Source organism: Ceratotherium simum, chromosome 26, assembly GCF_057802395.1.
Source record: "Ceratotherium simum simum isolate JZ-2026a chromosome 26, ASM5780239v1, whole genome shotgun sequence".
NCBI lineage: Eukaryota > Metazoa > Chordata > Mammalia > Perissodactyla > Rhinocerotidae > Ceratotherium > Ceratotherium simum.
Genome location: NC_141925.1, coordinates 43,643,619 through 43,671,382, shown reverse-complemented (window position 1 = coordinate 43,671,382; position 27,764 = coordinate 43,643,619). Strand labels below are relative to the sequence as shown.

Here is a 27,764-nt window from a genome sequence, read left to right as displayed (position 1 = left end):
ATTGGCAGATGTTAGCACAGGGCTGATCTCCTCACACACACACAAAAAGAATAACTGAAAAGAAAAACAAAAAAAGAATAATTTCACCAGTCCTGTAACTTTCAAGAGCAAGATGCTTTTCTCACCTAAATTACAGTATACCCTACTAAATTTGGATGCTGCCTCCCAAATTCAAAATTGTTAATTTCACAAGCAGCTAAAAAGAACTCAAAAATAAAGACAACCATTAAATATTATGTAAGGTTTTCTTTTATTTAAAAGATCATTCACAAAATACCATATCCATAGATTTACTTTCTGTCATATAGCTGAATGTATTAAGTGTTTGGAATTCCATTCTTACATTTAAAAGTCAACTGGATTGCCCAGAAGTTTAGATGAATTTGTTTTGTTCTTAATCTTTTCCACACTGTAGATGTAAGTAGGTCATCCGAAAGCATCAGGTTTGATTACAACCACATAATGCATGTCTTTCTTAAGTTAAGTACTGGTGTTACACAAATGGTTCTTATTTCAGAAGCAGAGATGACAGGTGGAAGGGAGGAAAGGAAGGGAGAGTTCTGTGAATTGCCGAGACCTCGTAACATAGACAAAGTAGGAGAAGCCCAGGATGCCAGCTAGTGACGAATTCCTATCGGAGTACACTGTGCTGCAGAGGCCAGGCTACCCCCAGCCCTTCAGTCATGCTGGGAGGGTCTCTTTCCTCTGGGGCTCTAAGCTGCCGGCTGACCCCAAATTGCTCCCAATGGGACTGACTGGGACTCGGGTGCTAAAAAATTTAATCTGCTCAGACAGGTGTTCCAGCTCAAAAGCTACTGCCCAGCACCTGGCCCTGAAGTGCTGAACATTGTACGTGGGAACAAGAAACTCTATCCCAAAGGTGAGACCTAGTGACGTATGGCCACCTACCAGTTATTTTAAGGTTCCTGACAGCTCTACATAGTAAAATTCTCAATTCATCAAGTGAAACAGAGTAAAGTGCCAGATTCTAGACCCATTTTCATTATAAAATGAAGGGATGGTGGGAAGCCAGTATCTCGTTCTGTTACTTACACCAGGAACAGACAAACACAAGGGAGAGATGCAGAACACACAGCCAACAGGGGTGTGACCAAGAGCAGTGTGCACACTATCCAGTCGGCCCAGCGCAGCTCTCCTGCCACACCCTTCTCCCCCAGAAAAGCACCTTTGCCGAGTGCAAAGGAAACCAGATGGCAGTTTGCTACATCCAGCCTCTAACACAGCGGTGAAAGGAGGGAACCACTTTGGACACGGTTTTGAAAGAGCAATAATAAAACATGTGGACACAGCAGTGCATTCCGTTTACCCTCTATGTGAACTCCTCACCAACATCTCACCTTCCTCTTCTCTTAAGATTTCACAGTTTAAAATGGGAGCCTATTCTGCTTGAATAACCCATGTAGGGATCGGGTAACAGACACAGGACTACCTATAAATAGGGACAGGGAGGAATTTGTGAGGATCAACAGATATTTTATCCTTGTTTTGAAAACAAGGTGCCTCAAATTGTGTGTGTTGATCACAGCTGAGTAGAAATGAGACGCTCTCCAGTCTGCGACTTCTTTTGTTTCTTTCTTGGAAGACACAGCAATACAGAACTCAACATGCAGGTCAGGGGAGAAGCACTGAGAAACCAAAGGAAATGACTAGAGCTGGCCAGTGTGTCTAAAGTAAAAAGAGAAAGCAAAGGAGAAAGTGAAGCAGCACCTCAATCCAAATAACTCCCACATGGTGGCCGCCTTCATCACGCTAGAGAAGCTCATGTGTTGGAAGGAGACAAGGAGCAAGAAGGAAAAAGGACAGAAGGAAAATGGGGAAGGAGCGGCAGAAAAAAAAGCAGAAAACAGGCACTACAGAGATACAGCAAAGCCGAGAATGTACCAAAAACCACTTGTTAACTGCTGACATGCACTCACAAGCTCTGTGTTTCCGCTGTGAGAGAGGAGGACAGAGATCAGGCGCAGGAGTGGTGACTGCAGGGCTGCTGGTCCAGGGGCCCAGTCAGCTATGGTCTTGCTCTATGTCCCCCTGCACCCCATTCCCTCCCAACCGCAGCTCATTCTTGCTCCTTGTGGACGACTTCCTCTCTGGGCCTGGCTCCCCCGAAGATCGCAGAGTTGGGATTGGCTACTTGATTGAGGGGCGTTGCAACTGTGCGAGGTTTAAGCTGGAGCCGTGGTCTCTGTGCTCTTTCCTCTGGAGGAGGAAAAAAACATGGTTTATAAAGAATGGATCCCATTCCCCACCCGGGAAAAATGACAAAAACGATGCTGATCTCTACGACCCAGCCCATTTTCTAAAAATTAACAGCCTTGAAGAACTACTCCATCCCCAGATGCTCTAATAAAGGTAAACTTACTACTTAAGACCAAGGGGGTGGTCTACACTAACAACTGTTCAGGGCATAAGAAGGCAAATGCACGTGGGGCATAGCCAATGTATCATGAAAAGATGCTCTCCATTTATAAGTTATCGCCATACCTTCTGTTGGTTCTCTGAAATCCATGCTGGACCCTCGAAGGGGAGGGCCATCTCTGAAACGACTCCCCATTGGGGGACCTGTTCGCCGGTCACCTGGGCGACTCCCTCCTCTGCCTCCTAAGAAGTCATCTCTGAAGCCTGAGGAAGGAAGAGAACACTGAATTACTTTTTAAACTACTGTCTCAAAGCTGTTTAGTTCTATATTCTTTAGTATGTCCAGCATCAGAAGTTTTTCCAAAATAAAGTGCATTGAAAAGGAGTCCCAATGTGAATTTGTTGGGTAATTTCAGTGCTAACAGATTTTTTAAATAAAAAAGAATCTCAGGAGAGAAAACTAAAATGAGCTGTTTTAACTCTTAGCTTGCAGGAAAAGTAGAAAAAGACCATATAAGACTATATTGTAACATGGCTTAAAACAAAACAAGAATCCTCAGAGCACATTTATTCTGTTTTCTAATATAAACCTATACATTGTGATTAAAAAGACCCGAAATTTAGAAGTTACAATTTAGAACACAAAATTACAAGAAAAAGCTAGATATGAAGAAATAAAAACGCGACGTCACCTCTGGGTGACACTCCCCATTTTTCTGTCTCTGCTGCGTTTCAGGTGTGGATCACTCTAAAAGCAAAGCACCTGTGTGGTAAACAAAGCAGTTATCCGAGTTCGGCCCACCCGTTCAGGGGGCGTGCTGGAGAGAGCAGAGCGCCTCGCCCCCAGCTGGCATGTCCCCTGGCTGCAGAGGGCTTACCCCCACCCCCCATTCACTTGTGTATCTGCTAACACAACTACCCCCAGAAGCAAACTGCATCTCATCTGGAATTGTGAGGAGTAAGTGCAAGTCTCTTCGGTGTGTAGGAGAAAGAATATTTTCTCCGTAGACTTTAAGAACTGTAAGCCTTATTTAGTCTTGTATTTAATTGAAGATCTTTCATTTAGGGGGGTTTAAGCTACCTAACCTTTTAACAGTATAGCTTACTGAAGTTAGAGTTAACTTTTAGTAAAAATTTAAGAAATAAGATTATAATTAAACAAATGAGCTTGCCTCCTTTAAGGTCCCAAAAGCGACAACTTTACTCCAAGGATGGTGCCATTGCTCAAAGCTTTGTAGGAACATATCTTTGAGAAGAATCCTGAGCCTCAGGAATTTATTCTACATAGCCGATCCCCGTTATTCAGATTTTATATTTACAAATTCATCTACTCACTAAAATCTATTTGTAACCCCAAAATCAGCACCGGCAGTGCTTTTGCTAGACGTGGAGAGTAGCAAAAGAGCCGAGCCTCCTGCCAGGCATGTTCTCAGCTGAGATCAAGCCAGGCAACACTCTGCCTTCTTGTTTCAACTCACACTGTGTTAAACAAGTGTCCTTTTCACGATATGTTTAGTGCGAGGATTTTTGCTCTTTTGTACTTTTCGTTGTTTAAAATGGCACCCACAGTGCTCAAGAGCTGTCTAGTGTTCCTAAGTGCGAGAAGGCCGTCGTGTGCCTTATGGAGACAACATGTGTTAAGATAAGCTTCCTTCAGGCAGAGTTATAGAGCTGTTGGCCATGAATTCCTTGTTAATAAAAAAACAATATAAATTAAATAAAACGTCTTTAAAACAGAAACACATCACACAAGGTTATGTATTGATTGGTTGACAAAAATGTTATGACCAGAGGCGAGAGGAACCTGCCCTGATTTGCCTTAGGAGCAATGGTTCAGTATCCGTTAATTCAGTGTTCCCAGTGGTTTTACGGAACCTAACCAGCGAAAATATGGAGAATCAACTCTATCTGCAACGGTGGAATTTTTCTGTTCTTTAAAGGTGTCAAGGAATTTGGAAATCAAGTTATTTGAAACCCAGTTCAGAGACTGAGCTGAACAATATCAATTTCAACGAAACAAGTAACGAAAACAATTCTAAGAAGCTTCAGACCAACAGGAGCACTACTTTGGGGGAAAACACAGCTGAATGCATATAGTCAAGTATAAAGTTCGTTCTTTCTTTTTGTTTTTTTGCTGAGGAAGATTGGCCCTGAGCTAACATCTGTTGCCAATCTTCCTCTACTCTGTATGTGGGCCACCACCACAGCATGGGCACTGACAAGGGGTGTAGGTCTGTACCTGGGAACCGAACCCCCAAAACGGAGCATGCCAAACTTAACCACTAGGCCACCGCGGCTGGCCCCTCCAAAGTTCTTTTTTAACAACCAGAGCTTACACCGTCCATTAAACAAGCTTAATCAGTATTCAAACATTTAACTTGACATTTTCCCCAAACTAAATTGTGAAGTGTATCTTTCCATGTGAGTATGAAAGGAAAGTTATTCTCCTTTAACATGAGATTAAACAATTTTTGCTACCAGTGTTTAGCATAAAACAAATCAGCTTGTACCCACACCGACAAGGCAGACAAACACCACTGCTCCTTTGTCCAGGTGCACGAGACAAAGCACAGTAGAGAGAACAACCAGTGTACATTAACATCCAGTGACAGCCTCATTTCAAAATCTCTTCTTTTTTTTTTTTCTTTGTGAGGAAGATCAGCCCTGAGCTAACATCCATGCCAATCCTCCTCTTTTTGCTGAGGAAGACTGGCTCTGAGCTAACATCTATTGCCAATCCTCCTCCTTTTTTTTCCCCAAAGCCCCAGTAGATAGTTGTATGTCATAGCTGCACATCCTTCTAGTTGCTGTATGTGGGACGCGGCCTCAGCATGGCCGGAGAAGCAGTGCGTCGGTGCACGCCCGGGATCTGAACCCGGGCCGCCAGTAGCGGAGCGCGCACACTTAACAGCTAAGCCACGGGGCCGGCCCCACAAAATCTCTTCTGATATGAGCAATGGGAAGATTGAGGGAAAAGCAAGGTTTGACATTAACAAATATCTTCTAATCAAGTTTGAGGACAGAGTTCTAGGAGGCACACTATTCATGAGAATTTTCTTTGTTTTCTTTACAAAGTTTAGTTTAACATCCTGGTTATTTCTGGTGGTGGGACTTTCTTATTTGCTTTCTTCTTTGTATTTTTTTGTATTGTTTGATTTTTTTTTTTTTACAACAAGCACGTGTCATTTAAAAAATAGCATCATTCTTTTAAAGCATAAAAAGAACTATTTTCACAAATAATGTACCATAGGCATCACTCCACCATATGGGCACTTCTGGTTTTAGACATCACCCAAACACTGCAGTTTACACTGGAACTGGTGGGTGGCAAGGCAGGTTCTCCGGCTATGTTCACTACGTCTCTGCTTCAGAGTAAAAGGCCAAGCTAAGCCAACAGTAGAAAGGCATTAGTTACGTAGGTAACCTCCGTAATTCTGGGGCCACAAGACCACATGCTGTTTCTACAGCACTAGGGATATAAAACTGGCAGCCACTAACTGCCACGCCTGGATTGGCTGTGAGAGGACATTGCTCCATGTTTCCATCAGAGACTAGCTTATACATAAAATTACAGGTTTACTGGATTATACTGTACTTTTATGAATAAGCTCATTTCTGATTGGCTATAGGACTTTTAGGAATTAAATTATTCAACAGATATAAGCAGTCGCCTGTTTAGCTAAAGCAGTACTGAAAACGAATTTTTAAAAATTTTAGACTCATAAGACACCTTGTACCAGTTCTTCCCATACTTACCGATTACTTTATACTGAGCTTTGTTTGATGGGGGAGGGTGATAGGATAGAGCACTGATAATCTCATCTTGCCGAGTATAGAGATAATCTCAAGTTTACAGGAAAGAAAACAGACTTGTCTTCCATCTTCTACTCTTCTGTTACAATTTACTTTTTTTTCTGTGAGGAAGATTAACCCTGAGCTAACATCCATTGTCAATCCTCCTTTTGCTGAACAAGACTGGCCCTGGGCTAACATCCGTGCCCGTCTTCCTCTACTTTATACGGGACGCCGCCACAGCATGGCTTGACACGCAGTGCGTTGGTCCGCGCCCAGGATCCAAACCTGCGAACCCTGGGCTGCTGAACCGGAGCATGCGAACTTAACCACTATGCCACCGGGCTGGCCCCTACAATTGACATTTTTACCACTTACATGAATTACTTTTATAATTAATAATAAAAAAAAGTAAAGAGATGAAGAAATGTTTAGGAGATCAACCCTTCAAAGCAGAGGCCTGGGATGCAGACTGAGTTGTCCTCTTGAGTTGAGACCAGGAGGCCCCTACTGGTCTGCCTGGGTAAGTTAAGAAAAGGAAAGGTCAAGTGGATCACGTCCACTATTAGGGATAGGAGTTCCACACCCTTCCAGGTAAAAACAGGTCACCAGGACTACCTTTTACCATCTTTGAGGGAGCCACTAAGAAGCACAGTTATGAGGCTTTCTGTGAGCTTCTAGAACCTCCACACTATTTCCAGATGTAATAGTACTTCTATTTGTGCCGTTCACACAAGAGCCACCAACGGGTTAGCCCCTGAGAAAGACTACTGCGTGAGACAGAGGCACATGGTGACAACAGCAGGCTAAGGAAAGGTGACAAAATGAGGGGAATCAGTGGAACTAGCCCAGTGTGGAACCGTTCCAGCCTGCCTCACACACGCAGGTCCTAACAGAGGCTTACTGCATGCCTGGGTACCGCGGGGGAAAGTCTCATTTGCGAAAGGAACTAAAGAAGTAGTCCGGCCAGGCGGGCTACTCACAAGAAACGTACAACAGCAGCAAGGCCACTGAAAAAGGTAAGTGGTGATACTTTAAATACTGATACCGGAATTGAAGTCATCCCGGGAATCCCATCCACCTCTAGATTCTCGAGAGCCACCCATTCCTGAGGATACACAAAAAAGATAAAGTTGAGGACGTATCATTACCTTGCTGCACAAACACGGAAAAATTTACTGGTAAGACGTACATCTCATGTGATGGGAAGTTCAATGAAATTATGAGTTTTTGCTGCCAACAGGAAAAAAACAAAACAAAACAAAACCCCAAAAAGCCCAGGCTTGCAGAAGCACCATCCATTCTAAGATTTTACACGTTTTTAAAAGCTCACAAAAACCTATCAGACCTACGAGACAGTTATACTAGAAACTTGCAAGAGTGTCATCAGTGGGCACATAGCAAAGTTTCCGGTCAGTTTTAGAAGAACCAATCATCACCTCTGTCATCTGGTCCACCTTTCCTGAATCCAAAGCCACCTTTATCTTGTTTTCTGCCTTCTGCAATGTCCACACGAAGTGACCGATCACCCAACAGCTAATAATAAAGGAAAGATAATGTTAAGTATTGGCAAGAAAAAAATCTCCACTACTAACATGACAGAGAAATCTTGAAGATACTTACTGCACCATCGTATGTCAAGGCTTCCTTAAGGGAATCCACCTCGTCAAATTCTACATAACAGAATCCTGTAAGAGAAAACAAACCCCCGTTTCCTCAAGGACTTCTGGGTTACAGATATGGTGAGATCCCTGTCTGCACCATTTCCCACAGCAGAATGATCACTTTTGTTGCATCTAAATGACAGTCGACTAGGAGAGCGTGGAAGAGCGTATTTTACTTTTCAGTAACTGGCACTTGACTGGTACTCCTCCCTCTCAACTATATTCCATCACAAAGTGCTAATCAAACAAGCACTGAAGCAGCAGCTGTGTTTTGTAAAGCTTTCTCCTTGTATGTTTCAACCATAATATTGAAACCTTTCTTGGGTCACTGAAGAGCTGTTAGTTCTGACTTCTGAATGACTTTAACATAACCTGATTATAGGTTATGGATACAGGCTTTAAGACACAAATTTCAAATGTGATATTGAACATGCTTTGAAGGAAGAGGCTGAAGGTGCCTATTACTTACTATTCAGGTAGCCGGTACAAAATTTGCTTTACAAAGCTAACAAGTATACCCTCAGCAACAAGGCATCCTCCTCGGGATGCTAATTAGAAGACAGCCTAAGTTCAAGCAATGAGGTACTGACAACCTGGGTCCCTGATGCTAGATTCTGACATAGGCTTGTAAGCAGAGGAGAACATTCCAGGCAGAGGAAAGCACACCTTCCCTCTCACCTCTGAATAAGCTTTTCCCTCTACCTGCAACACTCGTGTCCATGCCCCTTCCTTGCCACCTGAGTCTAAATCTGGGTTAAGCACTTCCCCTACCCCAACATGCTCCCACTGCACCCTGACACTACCCCCACTCCAATATCCCCATCCTGTGTCATGATTATACTTCACCTTCAAAACCACTAGACTGCAAGTGCTTTGAAGGCCTGGGTCCAAACCTTTTCTGTTCACCATTTGCTCAATAAGTACTTCCACAAGAATGCATTGCTTGGGTGGAGAGCACCCCACTCCTGCCTGTATCCCCTTCCCCCCACCTTCTTCCCTAAGTAGATTCAATGTTTAGAGGAACTGAGAAAACCATTCCCAAGTTCAAAGAGGCAACAATAGCCCTGTCACACATCTCACACAAGACAGCTGCTGAAACTGAAGACGATCCTCTAGGAGACAAACTCTAGGACCTGCTGCTACAGACGCAGCCCAAAGGCTGGCTTCACGCACACACTTTTACCTTCAGTTTGAATTCCTCATACTTGCTAGGAGGCAAACTGGGCGAGACTTACTGTCACAAGCTTAATGGATATATTTATTTTCATTGTTTGATCACTTACTATAACAAACTTTCAAAATGATAAGACCACCATCTATGCAAAGAACCACTCAGATGTCTGCTTCTTGTACAGCTGCCCACCATAAGTCACTCTGTACTTTTCATGGATGTACTTCTGAATAATGTAAACCAAATGCTCTTTCACCTTACATCATGCACTTAAATACTGAGCACATTTCCTCCAGGAGACCTTGAAAGCTAGATGAGAATGCTCATTTGATTCTTCATTCTTACTCCTCTGCTCAAGCACCCTGAAGAGACGAATCTATAGACACTAACTTTATCTGAAAGCTGAGCCAAGTCTCTCCCAAACACATGTTCCGAAGTCACAAATGTATAGTGACAACACTTATTAGGTTATCTTTTGGATTTTATAATAAATAACTAGATTTAAAGAAAAACGCATGAGTCAGCCAAGGTGAAAAGAATCTGAAAAGCCCTCAGTTTTACCTGTTCATCTCTCCCTGGGTAACTCCTTTACTGGCAGAGACAGGATTGATATACAGGTCAGACAAACAGCAGATGTACTTGGGCATCCACCACATATTTCTACAAACTAGATTATGTGTAAAACATTTTTTTCTCAAGTAGAACTAAAGGCCTGTGAGTTAAAGGGGCTATGTTTATTTCAGCTATTTGGACCAGGCAAATATTTAAAACACTTTCATAATTAGAGCCCTCTGGTTCACTAACACATTTTGGTTTAGACCCTCCCCTTTACAACAAAATATATAATAAAAATTCTCCCAAACTCACCTTTAAATTTGTCTGTGTCTTTGTCTCTGACTAGCCGTACACTCCTTATGCTGAGATCCTTAAAGATAGCATCTATGTCACCCTGAACTGTATTAAAAGGTAGATTTCCTACATATGCTGTGTAGGGGGGCTCTGTGGGCAGCTCCTTCTGGCTACGGGAACCATGGCCACCAGCACTGCCACGGGACCTAGGAGGGAAACAGACAGGATTCAAGTCCGCCCATGTGGTCTTGCCCCAGAGCAGGGATGAGGAGAACGTCTTTCACTCAGCCACACCACCCAGGTGAAGCGCTCCACTTTAATGTACAATAACATCTTCTTGAAATTATAGAGTACTCCAAAATATCATTTATGAAAAAGGTCCTTGTTTTTTGATGACAGAAATGTCCACAGAAACACAGAATCTATGTAAACATATATTTCCCTGGAAAATCAAATCCAAACATATCTTCCTAAGACAACTAACTGGTTCTCTCTTATTCACTCAGAATTAGCATCTGCAAAGTGTTTACATCCTAAAACCTAAGCAAATGCCCTCCCTCACACCCGATAACACTAACACATACAGAAACGGACTGTCCAGAGTTAACTGCATTGTATTCAGGAGGCATTACTGAAGCTGTTAATTTTAACACATTCTTTTTTTTTTTTTTTTTTTTTTTAATTTTTTGTTTATTGCAGTAACATTGGTTTATAACATTGTAAAAATTTCAGGGGTACATCATTGTACTTCTATTTCTGCATGGACTACATCATGTAACACATTCTTAACATAACTGTTTCTTGCTATTGTCTGATGATGGGTAATCAGAATGCTCTAATAAAATTTTTAGATTTTGTGCAGCAAGTACTATATACATACTACTCTCCACGCACTACTTCACTGGGTCCTCGAACATAAGGTGCATATTACTGATCCATTTAAACCTCAATGCCATTTCCTCAGCTTTAACAAGAGGTGTTTTCCTGTCCGTGGTTACAAAGCTAAAAAGCAGCAAAAGCAGGACCTTGACTCTGGCACATCATTGCTTATCTGCAGAGGTACTGGTTTAAATCCTAGCTCTGCCATATACTTACACCACCATATGACCTTGAGGAGTGACTCAACTTCTCTAAGCTTTATTTATTTGTAAAATTGCGTTAGTACTAACATAGATCTTGAGTTATTGAGAAATAACAGATATACTGTGCATCATACACCACCTGACACACAGCAAACATGTGCAGGCTAACAATTACCATTATCACTGCCATCCACAACCTGAAGTTGAAAAATGTTTTAGAGGGGCTAGCCCAGTAGCATAGTGGTTAAGCTTGTGCGTTCTACCTCGGCGACCTGGGGTTCGCATCCCAGGTGTGGATCTACAGACTGCTGCTCATCAAGCCCTGCTGTGGAGGGGTTCCACAAAATAGAGGAAGACTGGCAGCAGATGTTAGCTCAGGGCCAATCTTCCTCACACACAAAAAAAACAAAAAAAACCAAAAAGTTTTGCAGACAACTAAAAAATAGATAAGGCCACTATACATTTGTCAAAATCCAGAGAATGTACAGCACCAAGAGTGAACCCTAAGGTAAAGTGTAGACTTTGGGTGATAATGCCATCGTCAATGTAGGCTCATGACTGACAAATGTACCACTCTGGTGTGGATGTTGATAGCAGAGGAAGATGTGCCCCTGAGCATGTGTGAGGACAGGGTTATACGAGAACTCTGAACTTTCTGATCAATTTTGCTGTGAACCTAAAATCACTCTAAAAGATCGCCTATTAAAAGCATCGGAAGGGGAGCTCTTCTTTCCATCAATAAGAATGTCAGCTAATAAATGTAGAAGGAATCACGTAATCAGAAGTCACTACTCTGCCACCACCAGCAGGACAGTGGCTGATGCAGGCAAGGCTCGTCAATGAATGCCAAAATCACTGACAAAATGAATCCAGCGCCACCACCCTAACCAGGTAACCAAACTGAGGATCACTAATAATCAGACAAACATCATGTGCCTTCTATTTTGGCATGGATTCTTCAAATATGTCAAAGTCATGAAAGACAAAAAAGGCAGGGGGACAAATGACACATGAGAACCAATGCTACACATGCCCTTTGGATCCTGGAACAAACACCTATAAAAGAAAAAACAGATGGGGAAATCTGAATATGGTGTGTATAGATATTATTGTATCAATGATAAATTTCTTAGGAGTGATAATGGTATTGCAGTAAGCAGAATGCCCCTGTTCTCAGGAGAGACAAAGTATTTAGGAGTGAAGTGTCAAGACAGCCAACACTTATTTTCAAAGGGTTCAGCATTAAGGATATGCGTGCACGCATGCAGGTATGTATAAATACCTGTGATAAAGTAAATGTGAAACCTGTGGATCAACCAGTGTCCACTGCACCTTTCAACTTTACTGTAGATTTGAAAAATTTCAAAATAAAATGTTTGCAGAACACAGGAGGAAAAAAAATTGAAAAGTGGAAGGTGTTTCTTTTTTAAGAGACATTTAATAAATGAGTCTCCTCACAACAATCACAGATCTGCTCTAAGTCATCCTTTTTGCAGGGAAAATATTACTACTAGCCTTGGAAAGTAACTTGATTTTCTTGTCCATATATTGCTAGAAATATCATGAAAGAAATTCCACATCTTCCCTGGGATAAATTCCAGATACTTCAAATATATGATAATAAATATCATTCTTTAAGACAACATTTTTTTAAGCAGAAGAACCACACCATGACTTAATTCTTAGATGGCTAAAATTTTTAAGTTTAATAACTCAGAATTCTGCTACTTCCCAATAGGAAATCTTGCATTCCAAGAACAGCAGAAAAATAGGTTTACAAATGAATTGCATTCCACGTGCTCCCACTTCCCCACTCTCCCAAAGTTTAGTAAATGTGACTTATTTTACATTTCAACACTCTTTGCAACACTACTGCTCTTACCTTGATAACAATAAACCTAAAATATTTTCACTAAGATACTCTTTGGGACTGGATAGTGAATAAATAAGATACAGTATAAACATTTGGAAAAATGTCAAAATGGAGGATGAATTATAAGAAAAAACACTTTAAATTCATTTATTCAACATTTACTAAACCTCTGGTAGAAAAAAGTCCCTTGCTCTCAGGCAGCTCACAACTGAATAGCACATATAAAACACAGATAACTATGTGTTTACATATGAGCATATATCTGCATATATATGTAAAAAAGCAAAAAGCTTCAATATTTTTTGAAAAATTAAAGGTGAAGATAAAGAGATGAAAATTCAGCAGATGTACAACTGATCAATCAGGAAAATGGAGGTAGGAAGGCTTGCTAGCTAAAAGGGCACATTAAACGTTTGCTGGAGGGCCGGCCCCGTGGCTTAGCGGTTAAGTGCGGCGCTCCGCTGCTGGCGGCCCGGGTTCGGATCCCGGGTGCGCACCGACGCATCACTTCTCCGGCTATGCTGAGGCTGCGTCCCACATACAGCAACTAGAAGAATGTGCAACTATGACATACAACTATCTAGTGGGGCTTTGGGGGAAAATAAATAAAATTATAAAAAAACAAAACAAAAAACGTTTGTTGGACAACTTAAGTAGGGTCCTGAACGTAGGACTAAAGAACAGAGAGGGCCAGGAGAGCTCCGAGCGAGTATAAGGAGCCAGGTGAGCCTTGGTAAGTAAGGACTGCTGCCCAGGTGAATGCTGATAAGACGACGGGGGCACTAATGGGAATACAGTGGGATAAGAAGCCTGCTCTGGCTTCGGGAAGATAGAATCTTGTTCTAGGCAAGCAGTGTTTTAAGAGCTAGAGATGTGGAAACAGCTAACCCAAGCCCACCAACTTATTTCACCCTAGCCTCACAGAACTGCCAGTGGCTTACTACTCTAAACTTTCCAGAATTACTGAAGCAGTCCTAAACGCTACCCTACCCGATGTTGTCAGTTCTACAGGACTTAAGTGTTTTTAGCTTTTCACTGCATTCCCTGAAGACCCTACAGGGCAGTGGGACTGGGGCCATCTAGTCAGATTCCAACTTATCCACTCTAACACTCATGAAGCGCCTACAATGTGCCAGCAACCTGAGAGAGACAAGGGGAAGGAAACAAGCCCATAGAGTGCATATGCACATAGTAAAATGATAATTCTGCTATCAACCAATCAAATAAAAAATCAAATGTCAGAAAATTCTTTGAGCTAAAATTCTGTGAGAATTTTAGTGTCACTTTGACACTAATTTAAATTTAGAGGGGACTATTATCTAAATAAATAGGCTGTATTACATGAAAGCACTTTCTAAACCAGGTTGAAAATAACACATGAAGACTCATTTGACACCTTAGGCTGGTGTAGGACCTCTTCCCAATCACCTCTTTACCTCAGCTTTCTGCTCTGTTATTTTCTAAATATTTCAGATCTTTATTTCATAAAGAAGTTTAAAATTAACCATAAAAATACCTCATAAAGACTGATTGCTTTATTTATACAAGTTTAATAACAACTCTAAAGTAAGCCTAAAGACGCTTCAGGCTCCACCATTCACGCAGAAGCAGGTGGACCAGTAGCCACGGACGTGCAACAAGAAAACAGATGAGCAAAGCAGCAGGTCCCGGCAGACCCCTCCCCGTTCAGAATAGACCCCCGAAGGTCTGTGCTGCAAACTCCCAGGCCGTAATACTACACCACTGAGCTACGACCCTCCCTGATAATTACCGTTTCTTACTGTCCCCTGGGGAGAGTGTATTGATTTTTAAAGCAATATATAAAAGTTTTAAAGCAATAAATGACATTTTCAGTAATTTAGGAAATCCAACTTTCAACTCCAAGTATGACCAAAATCCTTTACAGACCAATTACTTTTCTTCACTCAAATCAACTAAACATCTGCATGTCTGTGAAGTACAGAGCACACTACAGAGGGCAGGAACCTCAGTCTCAGTTCCTGCCCTCAAGGAGCTGATGATTCAACTGAGGGGGTCCAGGCACCTAGAAAGGAGCAATCACATCCCAAGCAAAGGCCCGCAGAAAATTCAGGAGCTGGCAACGAGACAGTCTCTGCAGGGAGGAGCAACAGAAACTTGGACTGCACCTTCCAGACAACAGACAGGGTGAACACGGAATTCTTAACAAGATGATACTGTGTGAATAAGCAAAGATATGCAGGAGTGAAAGGAGACAAGAGGGACGGTGACTAAGAAAAAACAAAAGAGTTAAGATGATTAGGGCTGGGATCAGATGCAGTAAGTAGATGAAACACAATTAAGTGCCCAAGACTTACTTTCAAAGTATAAGATAACAAAAAATGAAGGACACACGCTAAGTTATTTCTGGCAAAGGTCTTGATAAAGTTTTCTAAGCGCATTAGAAACTATACAGAAGTTAAGCACTGCTGCTGTCACTCTTAAAACTTCAAGACTAGTGCCAAGATACCAAGACCAGAGAGTATTCACCTCTTTCTTTGGTATCTGGAACATGAGGGGTTCTCCTTCTATTACCTCTAGGTGCTGACTGAGAGAGTTCCATTCCAGCTGATCAACAACTCTGGTCTTTCATATGCCATCTAGAAACACTTATTAGCACGTATTGTTTGGCGTATGGCATATGACACAAAATCACAATAAGACTGCCTTCATAAGAGTCAAATGCAAGTAAGCAACCAAGACAAAATCCACTGAGCATGTTTTAAAAAAAATAATTACAAAAAAAAAAGTAATGGCCAAAACGTGTAACCTATTTGATTTCTAGACAATAATCAAAAAAGGTTAAGGGCCGGCCCCATGGCTTAGCGGTTAAGTGTGCGCGCTCCGCTGCTGGCGGCCTGGATTTGGATCCCAGGCGCACACCAACGCACTGCTTCTCCGGCCATGCTGAGGCGGCGTCCCACATATAGCAACGAGAAGGATGTGCAACTATGACATACAACTATCTACTGGGGCTTTGGGGGGGGGGGAATAAATAAAAATTAAAAAATATATATATATATAAAAAAAACCTGCCTACCTTCATTTAAAAAAAAAAGGTTAAGCTCTCAATCAAAAGCCAAGCCCTTACTTCATAAATATCATTTTATACTACTTATTATTAACATCCTACATTAGTAAGATTCACTGGTTACAATCACGGAACCAATATTGATACATTATTAACTAAAGTTCCCTTTATTCAGATTTCCTTAGTTTTTACCTAATGTCTTTTTTTTCTGTTCCAGGATCCCATCCAAGATGCCACATTACATTTTAGTTGCGGCTTAGGTTTTTAAAAACTAGCCCAATGTAACTTGGATTAAAGACACTTTATTTCCAAGTAGATCTCCTTCTGCCAAGTGTCTGCATTCTCCAAGGGCTTCCATCAGCACTCAAAATTAAATCCCTTTATCTTGAAAACCGTCATTACTCAGGACTTGCATGGAAGCTCTGCAAGCTTCTGGTCAAGATTGGGGGTGTGCCAGTGTCTAGGGTGAATTCTTCAATGAGCCCTATTTCAAGTTCTTTTCTGCTGTAAATGGCACTTTAATAATTCAATCACATCTGTAAGATATAAAATGTCTTGCAGGAAAATGTAAAGTAGTTCTAAGGAAGGAACTCTGTCTTGTTCACTGCTTTATGTCCAGAACTAGAACTATTATAGTATCTGGTACTCACCAGGGGTGGAAGGAATGAAGTCACAGGCCTAGCAACTACTTCAGTATTGCAAATAACTTCTTTCACTAATGTGGGTATTCGTATATGGAAAAAAATTTTAAATACAAGAGAGGGTTACATGTATTTAGATGACATCTTCAATTAGGTACTTAAGTGTTTTTCAAAAAACTTTTTGGTTGTGTACAACAGCAAGAAATACATTTTACATCATGACTTAATACATGCATACACACACCTGCATATTAACTATACAAATAATAAAAAAAAGGTTGCCCAACAGTACTAACTCATAGTATAATGTATACTATTCTCTATTTTATTTCATCTTAAAAAATGCTTGTCAGGACCCACTCGATCGATTTCATCATCTACCAACAGGACGCAATAGGCAATTTGAAAGCCTTGTTTTATTTATTTTTTATTTTTTGCAAGAAAGATTAGCCCTGAGCTAATATCTGTTGCCAATCTTCCTCTTTTTGCTGAGGACAAATGGCCCTGGGCTAACGTTTGTGCCCATCTTCCTCTACTTTATACAGGACACTGCCACAGCATGGCTTGACATGTGGTGCATCGGTCCGTGCCCGGGATCCAAACCTGCGAACCCCCGGCCACCGAAGTGGAGCACGAGAACTTAACCGCTATGCCACCGGGCCAGCCTCTGAAAGCCGTGTTTTACATGAATGGTGAACACAAGAGGGACTTCTGGTTTATACAGTCTTTTAAGGGAATTTTTTCTTACTAGGAAAAAGGCATTTATCATAATGTACTAAAATTTTGCACTCAGACATTAATGAAAGCAAATAAATGGGTTATTAACTTAATAATTTCATATGGGTGAAAAAAGTTACTCAATCCAAAAGTTCCAGATATTTCAGAGGAAATAAAATCTTAAACCTCAAGCTATTTATTGATCCTCAGAGAACACTACCACAAAAACACGTGTCAAAGCTATGGTGTATGGGCCGGCCCCATGGCTTAGCGGTTAAGTGAGTGCACTCCGCTGCTGGCGGCCGGGGTTTGGATCCCGGGCGCGCACCGACGCACCGCTTCTCCGGCCATGCTGACGCCGCGTCCCACATACAGCAACTAGAAGGAGGTGCAACTATGACATACAACTATCTACTGGGGCTTTGGGGGAAAATAAATAAATAATTAAAATTATAAAAAAAAAAAAAAAAGCTATGGTGTAAACTTTCTACAGATTAGTTTTGAACTTTTTAAGTCCAGAGTTTTTTCTAAAATTAGAATGCTTATTATTTGAGATTTTACATTCCATATACTACTAGTTCCAATTCATTTTAAATGAAACTTCACATTTTCATGCAATGTTGGATTTGATATGACCCAGAAATAACTTACAACTATGTAATTTATTTAAAAATTTTGATTATTTAGGTAACTACAAAATGCCATAGACAGACCACCATTTAAAATCTAGAATTCAAAGGCATTCAGTCAGAGCTAACAGTTCTTCTCTTCATTTAACATTTGAAAAACCATAAAAATCTAAGTAACTTATACGAAAATATACATATATGTATTAAAATAATATTTATTAATATTTATGTTTGCTAATATAAAATATATTTTTAACTTATTGCTACCTCACATACGGTACAAGAATTAAATGTATTAAAATCACCTGGAAAAAAGCCACATACTCCCTTTTTAAAAACAAATATCCAAGAAAAAAAAGAGAGGAGGAACCTATCATTAAGAGATTTAGTAGGCACAGCGACCAAATGCGACCAAATCCAACGTGCAAACCTTGTCTGGTCCCAATCCAAACTAATCAGTCATATATCAAAATTTATGAGCTAATTAGAGAAATCAAAACATTTACTGGGCTATTGTTATATTAAGTTTTCAGATGATGATACTGTGGTCACATATATATATATTTTTTGTGTGTGTGAGGAAGATTAGCCCTGAGCTAACATCCTTTGCCAATCCTCCTCTTTTCGCTGAGGAAGACTGGCCCTGGGCTAACATCTGTGCCCATCTTCCTCCCCTTTATATGGGACGCCGCCACAGCGTGGCCTGACAAGTGGTGAGTTGGTGCGCGCCCAGGATCTGAACCTGTGAACCCTGGGCCGCCGAAGCGGAGCGTGCAGACTCAACGGCTACGCCACCGGGCCAGACCCCTGTGGTTATATTTTTAAAAGATTTTACCTTTGAAACTCATATCGAAGTACTTCTAGATGAAATGAAATGACAGTCACATCTAAGATTCGCTTTAAAATAACCCAGCAGAGGCCGGCCCTGTGGCTTGGTGGTTAAGTGCGCGCGCTGCGATGCTGGTGGCCCGGGTTCGGATCCCGGGTGCACATCGAGGCACCACTTCTCCGTTCATCCTGAGGCCGAGTCCCACATACAGCAACTAGAAGGATGTGCAGCTACGACACACAACTATCCACTGGGGCTTTGGGGGGAAAAATAAAATAAATAAAATCTTTAAAATAACCCAGCAGAGGGCCGGCTCCGTGGCTTAGCGGTTAAGTGCGTGCGCTCTGATGCTGGCAGCCCGGGTTCGGATCCCGGGCGCGCCCCAAGGCACCACTTCTCCGTCCAACGCGAGGCCGAGTCCCACGTACAGCAACTAGAAGGATGTGAACCTACGACATACAACTATCTACTGCGGCTTTGGGGGGAAAAACATGAATAAATAAAATCTTTAAAATAACCCAGCAGAGTGTGGGAGGAGAGGGCAGTGAGGAGGTATAGATGAAGAGTGGTCATTTTTTTAAAGAGTGGGTAATGGGTACATGAGGTGGTCATCATACTAGACTTGACTTCTGTTTGTTTTCAACTTTCTATAATCAAATATTTTTGCAGATTCCAACAAGCCAACTATACAAAGTAATCTTTGAGACAACTGGTAAAAACTGAACATGGATGGGGTAATATGAAAACTGGTGGTTAAAAAAAACACAAAACCCTTACCAATTAGAAACACATACTCAAGTATTAAAAGTATTTTAAGACAGAATGAAGGATGCCTGGGACTGACTTTAAAATATTCTAGCCCCTCCCCATAATGGGGAAGATAGATGAAACCAGAATAGCAAAAATGTTTATCAAGTTAAAACTGGGAAATGAACGGGGAGTGCTTTACGGCTAGTTTCTGTTTGAAGAAGTTCTGGAAACAGATAATGGTAATGGGTACACAACATTGTGATTACTGAATTATAATCATTGTGAACATTAGTGCTACCGAATTGTACACTTAGAAACGGTTAAAATGGTAAATTTTATGTTATGCATGTTTTACCACACAAAACAAACAAACAAAACTCTGGGTAATGGCTACATGGGGCTTCAATATACTAGTCTCTACCTCTGTATATGTATGAAAACATTCAGATTAATTTTTAAGTGTTAGGTAAAATTAGCAACTGGTAAATTCTAGCCCAATCTAGATCACACTGAGGTTCCTCCATTAACAGAAAATTAGCTCAAGACACAATTCTTTATATTTTCAGACAGTCCCTAAAAGAGCACTAAAATGTACTCCCTTTGGTTCCAGCTTTGCCTCCAGAACCACACCTTCCTTCCATTTAACAGTCCCCTTAGGGCTACCAGCTGTAGTATCCTCATCAAGTCTCCTCTTCTTTTTTTTTTTGGTGAGGAAGATTGTCCCTGAGCTAACATCTGTGCTAATCTTCCTCTATTTTGTATGTGGGATGCCACCACAGCATGGCTTGATGAGTGTGTGGGTCTGCGCCCGGGATTCAAACCTGCGACCCCCAGGCCTCCAAAGCGGAGCGTGCTAACTTAACCACTACGCCACAGGGCCAGTCCCAAGTCTCCTCTTTTTATTAGAGCAGGGATCTACACTGATCTTGAAATTGGCCTTAGCATGAATCAAGACAGGGACACCAAACTGCACTACTACTCATTTCACCACGCACTTGTAGCATTAAAAAAAGCCAGCTAGGGGCCGGCCCTGTGGCGTAGCGGTTAACTGCGCGCACTCCGCTGCTGGCAGCCCGGGTTCGGATCCTGAGTGCGCACTGACGCACCGCTTGTCAGGCCATGCTGTGGCGGTGTCCCACATAAAGGGGAGGAAGATGGGCACAGATGTTAGCCCAGGGCCAGTCTTCCTCAGCAAAAAGAGGAGGATTGGCAGATGTTAGCTCAGGGCTGATCTTCCTCACAGGGGAAAAAAAAAAAAAGCCAGCTTCATTAAAGAATGTCTTTGAGAAAGCAGTAAAAATGATTAATTTTATTAAATCTTTTTTTTTTTTTTGTGAGATCAGCCCTGAGCTAACATCTGCCAATCCTCCTCTATTTTTGCCAAGGAAGACTGGCCCTGGGCTAACATCCATGCCCATCTTCCTCCACTTTATACGGGACGCCGCCACAGCATGGCTTGCCAAGCAGTGCATCAGTGCGTGCCTGGGATCCGAACCGCAAACCCCCGGGCCGCTGTAGCGGAGCACGCGTGCGCACTTAACCGCTTGTGCCACTGGGCCTGCCCCTAATTTTATTAAATCTTGATCCATTTTTTAATATCCCATGTTATGAAACGGGGACAAAACACTTCTGCTGCTACAAAGTATGATGGTTATCTCCCAGAAAATCACTCATGCAAGTGAGCTACAAGCTGAACTAGCTCTTCTTTTCATGGAACACCATTTTCACTCGAAAAGAATGGATAAACTATTATTCAGACTTAGGTATTAGGCAGACATTTTCTTGAAAATGAAGTGAGCCTGTCACTTCAAGGAAAACTAACAGTATCTGTTGCCAATGATAAAATGCAGGATTGCAAGCAAAAAACAGAATTTTAGAAAACTTGTATCCATCAACACAAGCCTGACAGCCTCCCAATTGTTGAAATTTTTCTAATGAAATTGATGGTGATATTAATGAACATGACTTTTGATACTGTATAATGAAATGTATCAACATTTGGAAGACTTATATAACTCAGTGAACTTATATTTTGACCAATGCATCATGTTACAGAATCATCTATGGGTAAAGGATTCATTCAAGAACATAAGACATATCAATGGATTTTAATGTAACAGTATGAAAAGTTTATTGATAAAGTTTCAGATTCCACACTGCAACTAACCTGTATGGAAACTACCACTGGTTGAGTTTTGGTATAGTGCAAATATGAATATCCACAATTATATGAAAAGACTGTTAAAACACTCCTCCCTTTTCCAAACTACTTATCTGTGTAGGACTGGATTTTCTTCATATATGTCAACCCCAGCCTATCTCAAGAGTGAATACAGAAGCAGGTACGAGAAACCAGCTGTCTTCTATTAAGCCAGACATTCAGGGGCCAGCCCCGTGGCTTAGCGGTTAAGTGCGTGCGCTCCACTGCTGGCGGCCTGGGTTCGGATCCCGGGCACGCACTGAAGCACCGCTTCTCCGGCCATGCTGAGGCCGCGTCACACACATAGCAACTAGAAGGATGTGCAGCTATGACATACAACTATCTACTGGGGCTTTGGGGGAAAAAAAAGGAGGAGGATTGGCAATAGATGTTAGCTCAGAGCCGGTCTTCCTCAGCAAAAAGAGGACGATTAGCATGGATGTTAGCTCAGGGCTGATCTTCCTCTCACACACACACACACACACACACACACACACGCCAGCTCAGGGCTGATCTTCCACACACACACACACACACACGCGCCAGACATTCAAAGGGCTCCAAAAATGCGACTGATTAATTATGGTGTCCAGAACAGGGAGATTAGTCTCCATCTACCCTATATATCCTATATATATATATGGAGTACACTGCTTAACTGAAGTTGTCATGTTTTCAGTGGAGTATCAACATACTGGAGCACACCCAGAGGGCCTCACCAAGAAGGAACATTTTACAAATCGGGACATGAGGAAAATTTCAAAAAACTAAGGATATTCAATTTAAAAAGCTGACTTCGACATTATAGCTGTTAAGTTTTATCAAAATCAAGCAATTACACTTATTTCGTGGCCTGAATGTGTAGGTCTGTACAAATTATGCAAAGGAAAAGAGCCATGGCATGTTCGCCTGCCCAACTCTCCCTTCCATTTCTAGGGGCAGCTGGAAACTGGCAGATGAATCTGATCTAGAACTGATAACCCCACCCCAACATTCTGGTTTGTATCTTCTAAGCTTCTGGGAAGGCTTCTTGGATCTGTGTGAAGTCTTCCTAGAACACTAAGGTTAATTTCAAATAGAAACATAAATTTTTAAGAAAGTTTTTAGAAATATCAGAAGCATTTATATTAAATATTCCAAGCATAAATTCTATAACAAACCAATAATTTACAAGAATGAATTACTTCATACTCATTTATAATACTTACGGTATCCTGCTCATAAAATGCTTTATGCCTATAAAATGAACAGATTTCTCTTACTTGGCTTTAGAAGTATAGCCAGGGAAGTAAAAACTCACTTCAGTTAACAGAACTTTCCCCACCCCTACTAACCCCAAGGGAAATATTTTAAGACATTAAAAATTATAAATCAAGAGCATCCAATTATAAAGCATTTTTTACATACCAGATACTGTTCTGTGCACTTTAGACATATCTCATCGAATTCTCCCAACAGCCCTACAGAGGAGGTTCCATCTCACATGCAGGGAAAATGCGACTCAGAGAGGTAAAGCCACTTGTTCCAGATAATACATGGCTGAGCTAATACTCAAGCTCTGGTCCGTCCGATTCCAAATCTAGCGCTTCTGACTGAACTGTCTCCCAGAGACCTCTTGGCAAAACCAAGTATTTGTATAACACTTTTCGTAGAGGATAATGACTTGGAATCAAGCATTGGGAGAATGGGGAGTGAAGAGAAGGACGACAATAAACCCAAACAACTTGCCATTTGATAGGTAAACAGGATTTTAGAATAAGCTTTTCAATACCTCTACAAATCTTGGTATCAGTGGAAATAGCTACCTGGTCTTTATGCACTGTTTTCCTCCCCATCATAAGTCTTAAAATATGCTTAGAAATTTAGACAGAGATGCCAAGCTTAAGTCCTGCAAGACTCAAAGGTTAGAATTCTAAACCCCCTAACTGGAACCTGATAACGAACACTTAAATTTGTAGTTGAATCAATTTTTAGCAGGTACCATTTCAGCAATCTCCATTCCTGCTAACTCCAAATTCCAATCTAATTCTCAGGACTGATGGTTTTATAGGGTAAACACTCAAAAGGCTTGGTGCAGTTCAAAATGCAAAATCAGTATTACTTTCCACTTTACTGTCAATGGCAAATGAAAAATTGGAACCTCAGAAAGATAACTGAGCAAACTGCAAAAACAAAATACATTCAAGATCTGGTATAATCAACTCTTGATCATTTGGAGTTTTGTTTTGACTTGCTTTTTGAGCAACAATGCAGTCCCTGGTTCTCTCCTTGGCTGTTTGGGGACATGCCTCTATAGGTTGGGAAAATAAAGCAGTTGTTGAACACTGCTTCCTGACAACTGCACTGGTTATTACACACAACTACAAAATAAACTTATGGGGAATGTATAATTATTAAAACCAAGTTTTTAGATTATGACTGTATATTTCAAAGCTGCTATTCCTTTCACCTGTGACCCAGTGGTTTAGAGTTGAGACATCTTATCTAGCTAGGTGTTTTAGACTAGAGAAAAGGTGCCTGAAAAAAGAAGCCAATCAAGCCAACGCAAGACTGGCTTTCCATAGGCGGGAGTCTTCTATAATGCTTAAGCATTGGATCTGAACATAAGCAAACAGCAGCAAGACATTTGCTGATGTGAACACAATTCAAATAACAATCGAAATTATCACTGAACACTATCTGGCCAACTATCCTGCCATCTCGCTAAATTTCAGAGATCCCAATTACTGGTAACTCCTGATCTGATGAAATTAAAACATGGAAATATGAAAAATGAAATAACATTGACTCTCTGGAAAAGGAAAACTTTGGCACTGACCACACCACTACAAGTCTGGTCCTCTGTGAGGTTTCCAGACCCACTCCAGACACTGTCTAAATGAACACACAAATTCACCTACAGGTTTTTAAAACTACTTTTAAGAATTTGAGCAATATTTCCTGGGTACTTTTACATGAATATGAAATCAAATGGAAAACTCCAAGAAGGTCAGATGTAGAAGATGCTTAACAGTCAAGAGACTTTTTATTAGGACGCTTAGGAGACATAGAGACCTAGCTACTATTATTCATACCAGTTTTTGGAGTACATATGGGCTAACATTTTCAATTGTCTTTTATTTATTTATTTATTTATTTATTTTTGAGGAAGATCAGCCCTGAGCTAACATCCATGCTAATCCTCCTCTTTTTGCTAAGGAAGACAGGCTCTGAGCTAACATCTATTGCCAATCCTCCTCTTTTTTTCCCAAAGCCCCAGTAGATAGTTGTGTGTCACAGTTGCACATCCTTCTAGTTGCTGTATGTGGGACGCGGCCTCAGCATGGCCGGAGAAGCGGTGAGTTGGTGCGCGCCCGCGACCCGAGCCCGGGATCCGAATCCGGGCCGCCAGTAGCGGAGCGCCCGCACTTAACTGCTAAGCCACGGGGCAGGCCCATTCACTTGTCTTTTGATACCTGAAATGAACACCACCTTAAGAGAATTTTACTTTTGATCACTTTCTATTGTTGAAGGCACTCCAACTGTCAAAATTTGACATCCACTAAAAGTTTAGCTTGAACAGCTCAAGTCGCCAGAAGAGCTGGCAAATTTGTCAAAAGGCACAATTAAAAAAGAAATAAATCCCCAGGCTCATTATAATATGACTAACTTATTGTAGTCCCAAAGCAACTAAAACTCCCTGAATCCGCCTTAAATTGAACTAGTCTGTTTAAGAGGAGTTTCCCTGGGTACTTCTGAATGTTTTTGAAACTAGAAAAAAAAAAATCCTAGTTATTAAATTTCAAGATAACTGAAGTACAAATTTGATGTCTAGAAACCTACCCCAAAGGCAATAATTTTACATGTCATCCAACATCTGTTTCTTTTTTATTAGCAAATAAAATATTCTTTGAAATAACAGGTGGCTCCACCTCCCCCAACTCCCATGTTCCAGTGTCATGAATAATATTGGGTACACTCCCGCAGCAAAACAAGTCTTTGAGCCATTCCCAGACCAACGTATCAAAAGATACTTTTGGGACTGAAACCCAGCAGACTGGACAGCTCAGCAGGTACCACTGTGGTGTCGTCCTGGGAGAGTAACCCTTCTGTAAAAGCCCACAAAGGCCGAGTGCGTCCTTGACAAACAGCAAGATGTTTATAGCCTATCTTCTAAAGTCTGCCTGAGGCAACCTGTGTTTAAAAAAAAATAAAAAAATAATCCAGTGCGGGTTCTTGGAATTAAACAGCATACGCTTTTCATTGCTTGGCCAAGGATTTTTCTTTTCAACAAGGTGCCTCAACTATATCATACAGTCTGTATATGACCAAAATCAGAACGAAGCTAAACGCGATTCCTTCTCCACGTCGGAGCGAGAAACTAGGGAGAAATTAAATTTCCGGCCAGCACGCACGTAGCGCTTGTCAGCGAGGCGCTCTGACCCCAGAAAGAATACGACGACAAACGCTACGATCTCCGTGTTTTCGTCCCCACCCCCCGCGACGCGAATCGGACCATTCCGGGCTCCAGCCGCCAAGACCCCGCGCCCACGGCAGGGGAAGGGACTCGCCGCTCCCGGCCGCCCCAGCCCGCCGCCTCACGGCGAAGGGGCCGGGGCGCCCGCAGCACGGCCCGCGGCGGGGACGGGGGCAGGGGGCAGGAGGCGGGCGCCCGTCCTCCCGGGCACTCGGCGCCCTGCGGCCTGGCCCTCCGGCCGAGGCCGGGGAGGGCGACACGGCGGCGGCAGGCAAGACCCCGGGAGCCTAACCGCCGCCGCCCTCCCCGAGCGCGCCATTTCCAGGCCCCGGCCTCCGGGCGCCGCTCCCAGGCCTCCGCCGGGCCCCCGCCTCTCGCCGCCCCGAGCGGGCGCAGAAGGGCCGCCGCCCCGGGCCCCGCCGCCGCCCGCCCCGAGCCCGCGCGCCCGCCTCACCCTCTGCCGCCGCCGAAGCTGCTGTAGGCCCGATCGTCGTAGGTGTCGAAGTCCGCCATTTGCCTTCTCCGCTCCGAGAGGAACCAGGGTGAGCGAGGAAGGACCCCGCAATATAACTCCCCCCGCCCCGCCGCCGGGGCTGTCCGCCGCGCCGCCTGATCGCAAATCGCACGCACGCACGCACGCGCGCGCGCGCACGTACGCCGCGCCGCGCCCGGCCTGGGCCCCGGGCCGCTGCTGGCCCGGCGCGCTCTGCGGCCCACGTGGTGCGGCGGCGCGTGGGCCCGGCGCCTGGCCGTGTGCCCCGGCCCATTGTGTGCTAGCCCGGCGACTTGCCCGCAGCAGCCTCCTGCCGGCGCCCCGCCCCGCCCCGCCCGTGGACGCGGGCCTTCCTCCCCCGGGAACCTGGGGAGGCTTCCTCCGCGCGCTTGCTCCGCGCGCTCTGACGGCCTCCTCTGGGCTGGCCTGGGACCCTGCGCCGGCCGGTGCTTTCTGCTGTCGCTTAGCGTCTGGGCCTCCAGACCCGGCAGGGACCCCAGAGGGCTGCTCCGCTTGGCCCCACTCCGACAGCTTCTCGGCCAAGGGGTTGCGGGCCCCTCCTCCAGGGCGGAGACCCCAGAGCTGAGAACTCGATGAGAAGGCGCAGGGTCGAAGGGCCTGGAAAGGGTGAGATTGTGGTTAGGATCCGAGGGCGCGAGGCGATGGGGATGCAAATATGAATCCTGCCTTAAAGGGTGTACTCGCTCCCTGGGTATTGGGGTGGGGAGGGGTATGACATTAGAGTGTAGGTGATCGTTGAACTAACAAGAAAGTCGGTGCATCTCGCTTTTGCGGAAGTCATTGCACTGGAAAAGAATCCAATCCGGACATGAATTCCATCTAACAATAGCAAAAAATGGATATGCAGTGAGAGTTAATTACGCTGGTAATTTCTCAGGTTTGTGATTGAGATTGTGGTAATACCGGATACTCCAAACCCTAATGTGTCTAGGCACAATTTAAAAGAACCTCAGAATTCTTGCAGTGTATACCCACTAAATATAAAAGTAAGTATGCAAAAAGAGTATACCCAGTAGGTATAATAGTATAAAAATGCTTTTATATTTTCTGCTGCTTTATCCCAGTACTGAGATGGATAGAGCAGCTATTAACACATTTTTTGTTTTTCTGTCTCTCTTTCTTTCCAGGTAATAAGACCACTTGATTATCGGGTAGACCCAGAGTAACCTGGG

At 42.8% G+C, this 27,764-nt stretch overlaps 1 protein-coding gene across 2 annotated transcripts; it reads right to left on the bottom strand.

Annotated features, from left to right (window-relative positions):
• Window positions 1–231: 231 nt before the first annotated feature.
• On the bottom strand, window positions 232–26,642 carry EIF4H (eukaryotic translation initiation factor 4H). Of its 2 annotated transcripts, XM_087417760.1 has the most exons (7): window positions 26,533–26,642; window positions 9,871–10,058; window positions 7,792–7,856; window positions 7,608–7,704; window positions 7,217–7,276; window positions 2,503–2,640; window positions 232–2,217 (listed from the first exon to the last, which is right to left on the bottom strand). In XM_087417760.1, exons 1-7 carry the CDS (start codon window positions 26,589–26,591, stop codon window positions 2,078–2,080), a joined length of 747 nt encoding a protein of 248 aa, XP_087273886.1. In that variant the 5' UTR covers window positions 26,592–26,642; the 3' UTR covers window positions 232–2,077. The 2 variants fall into 2 exon arrangements, with proteins under 2 accessions (XP_087273886.1, XP_087273887.1); XM_087417761.1 differs by lacking the exon at window positions 7,217–7,276 and having other exon boundaries at window positions 26,533–26,641.
• Window positions 26,643–27,764: the final 1,122 nt, after the last annotated feature.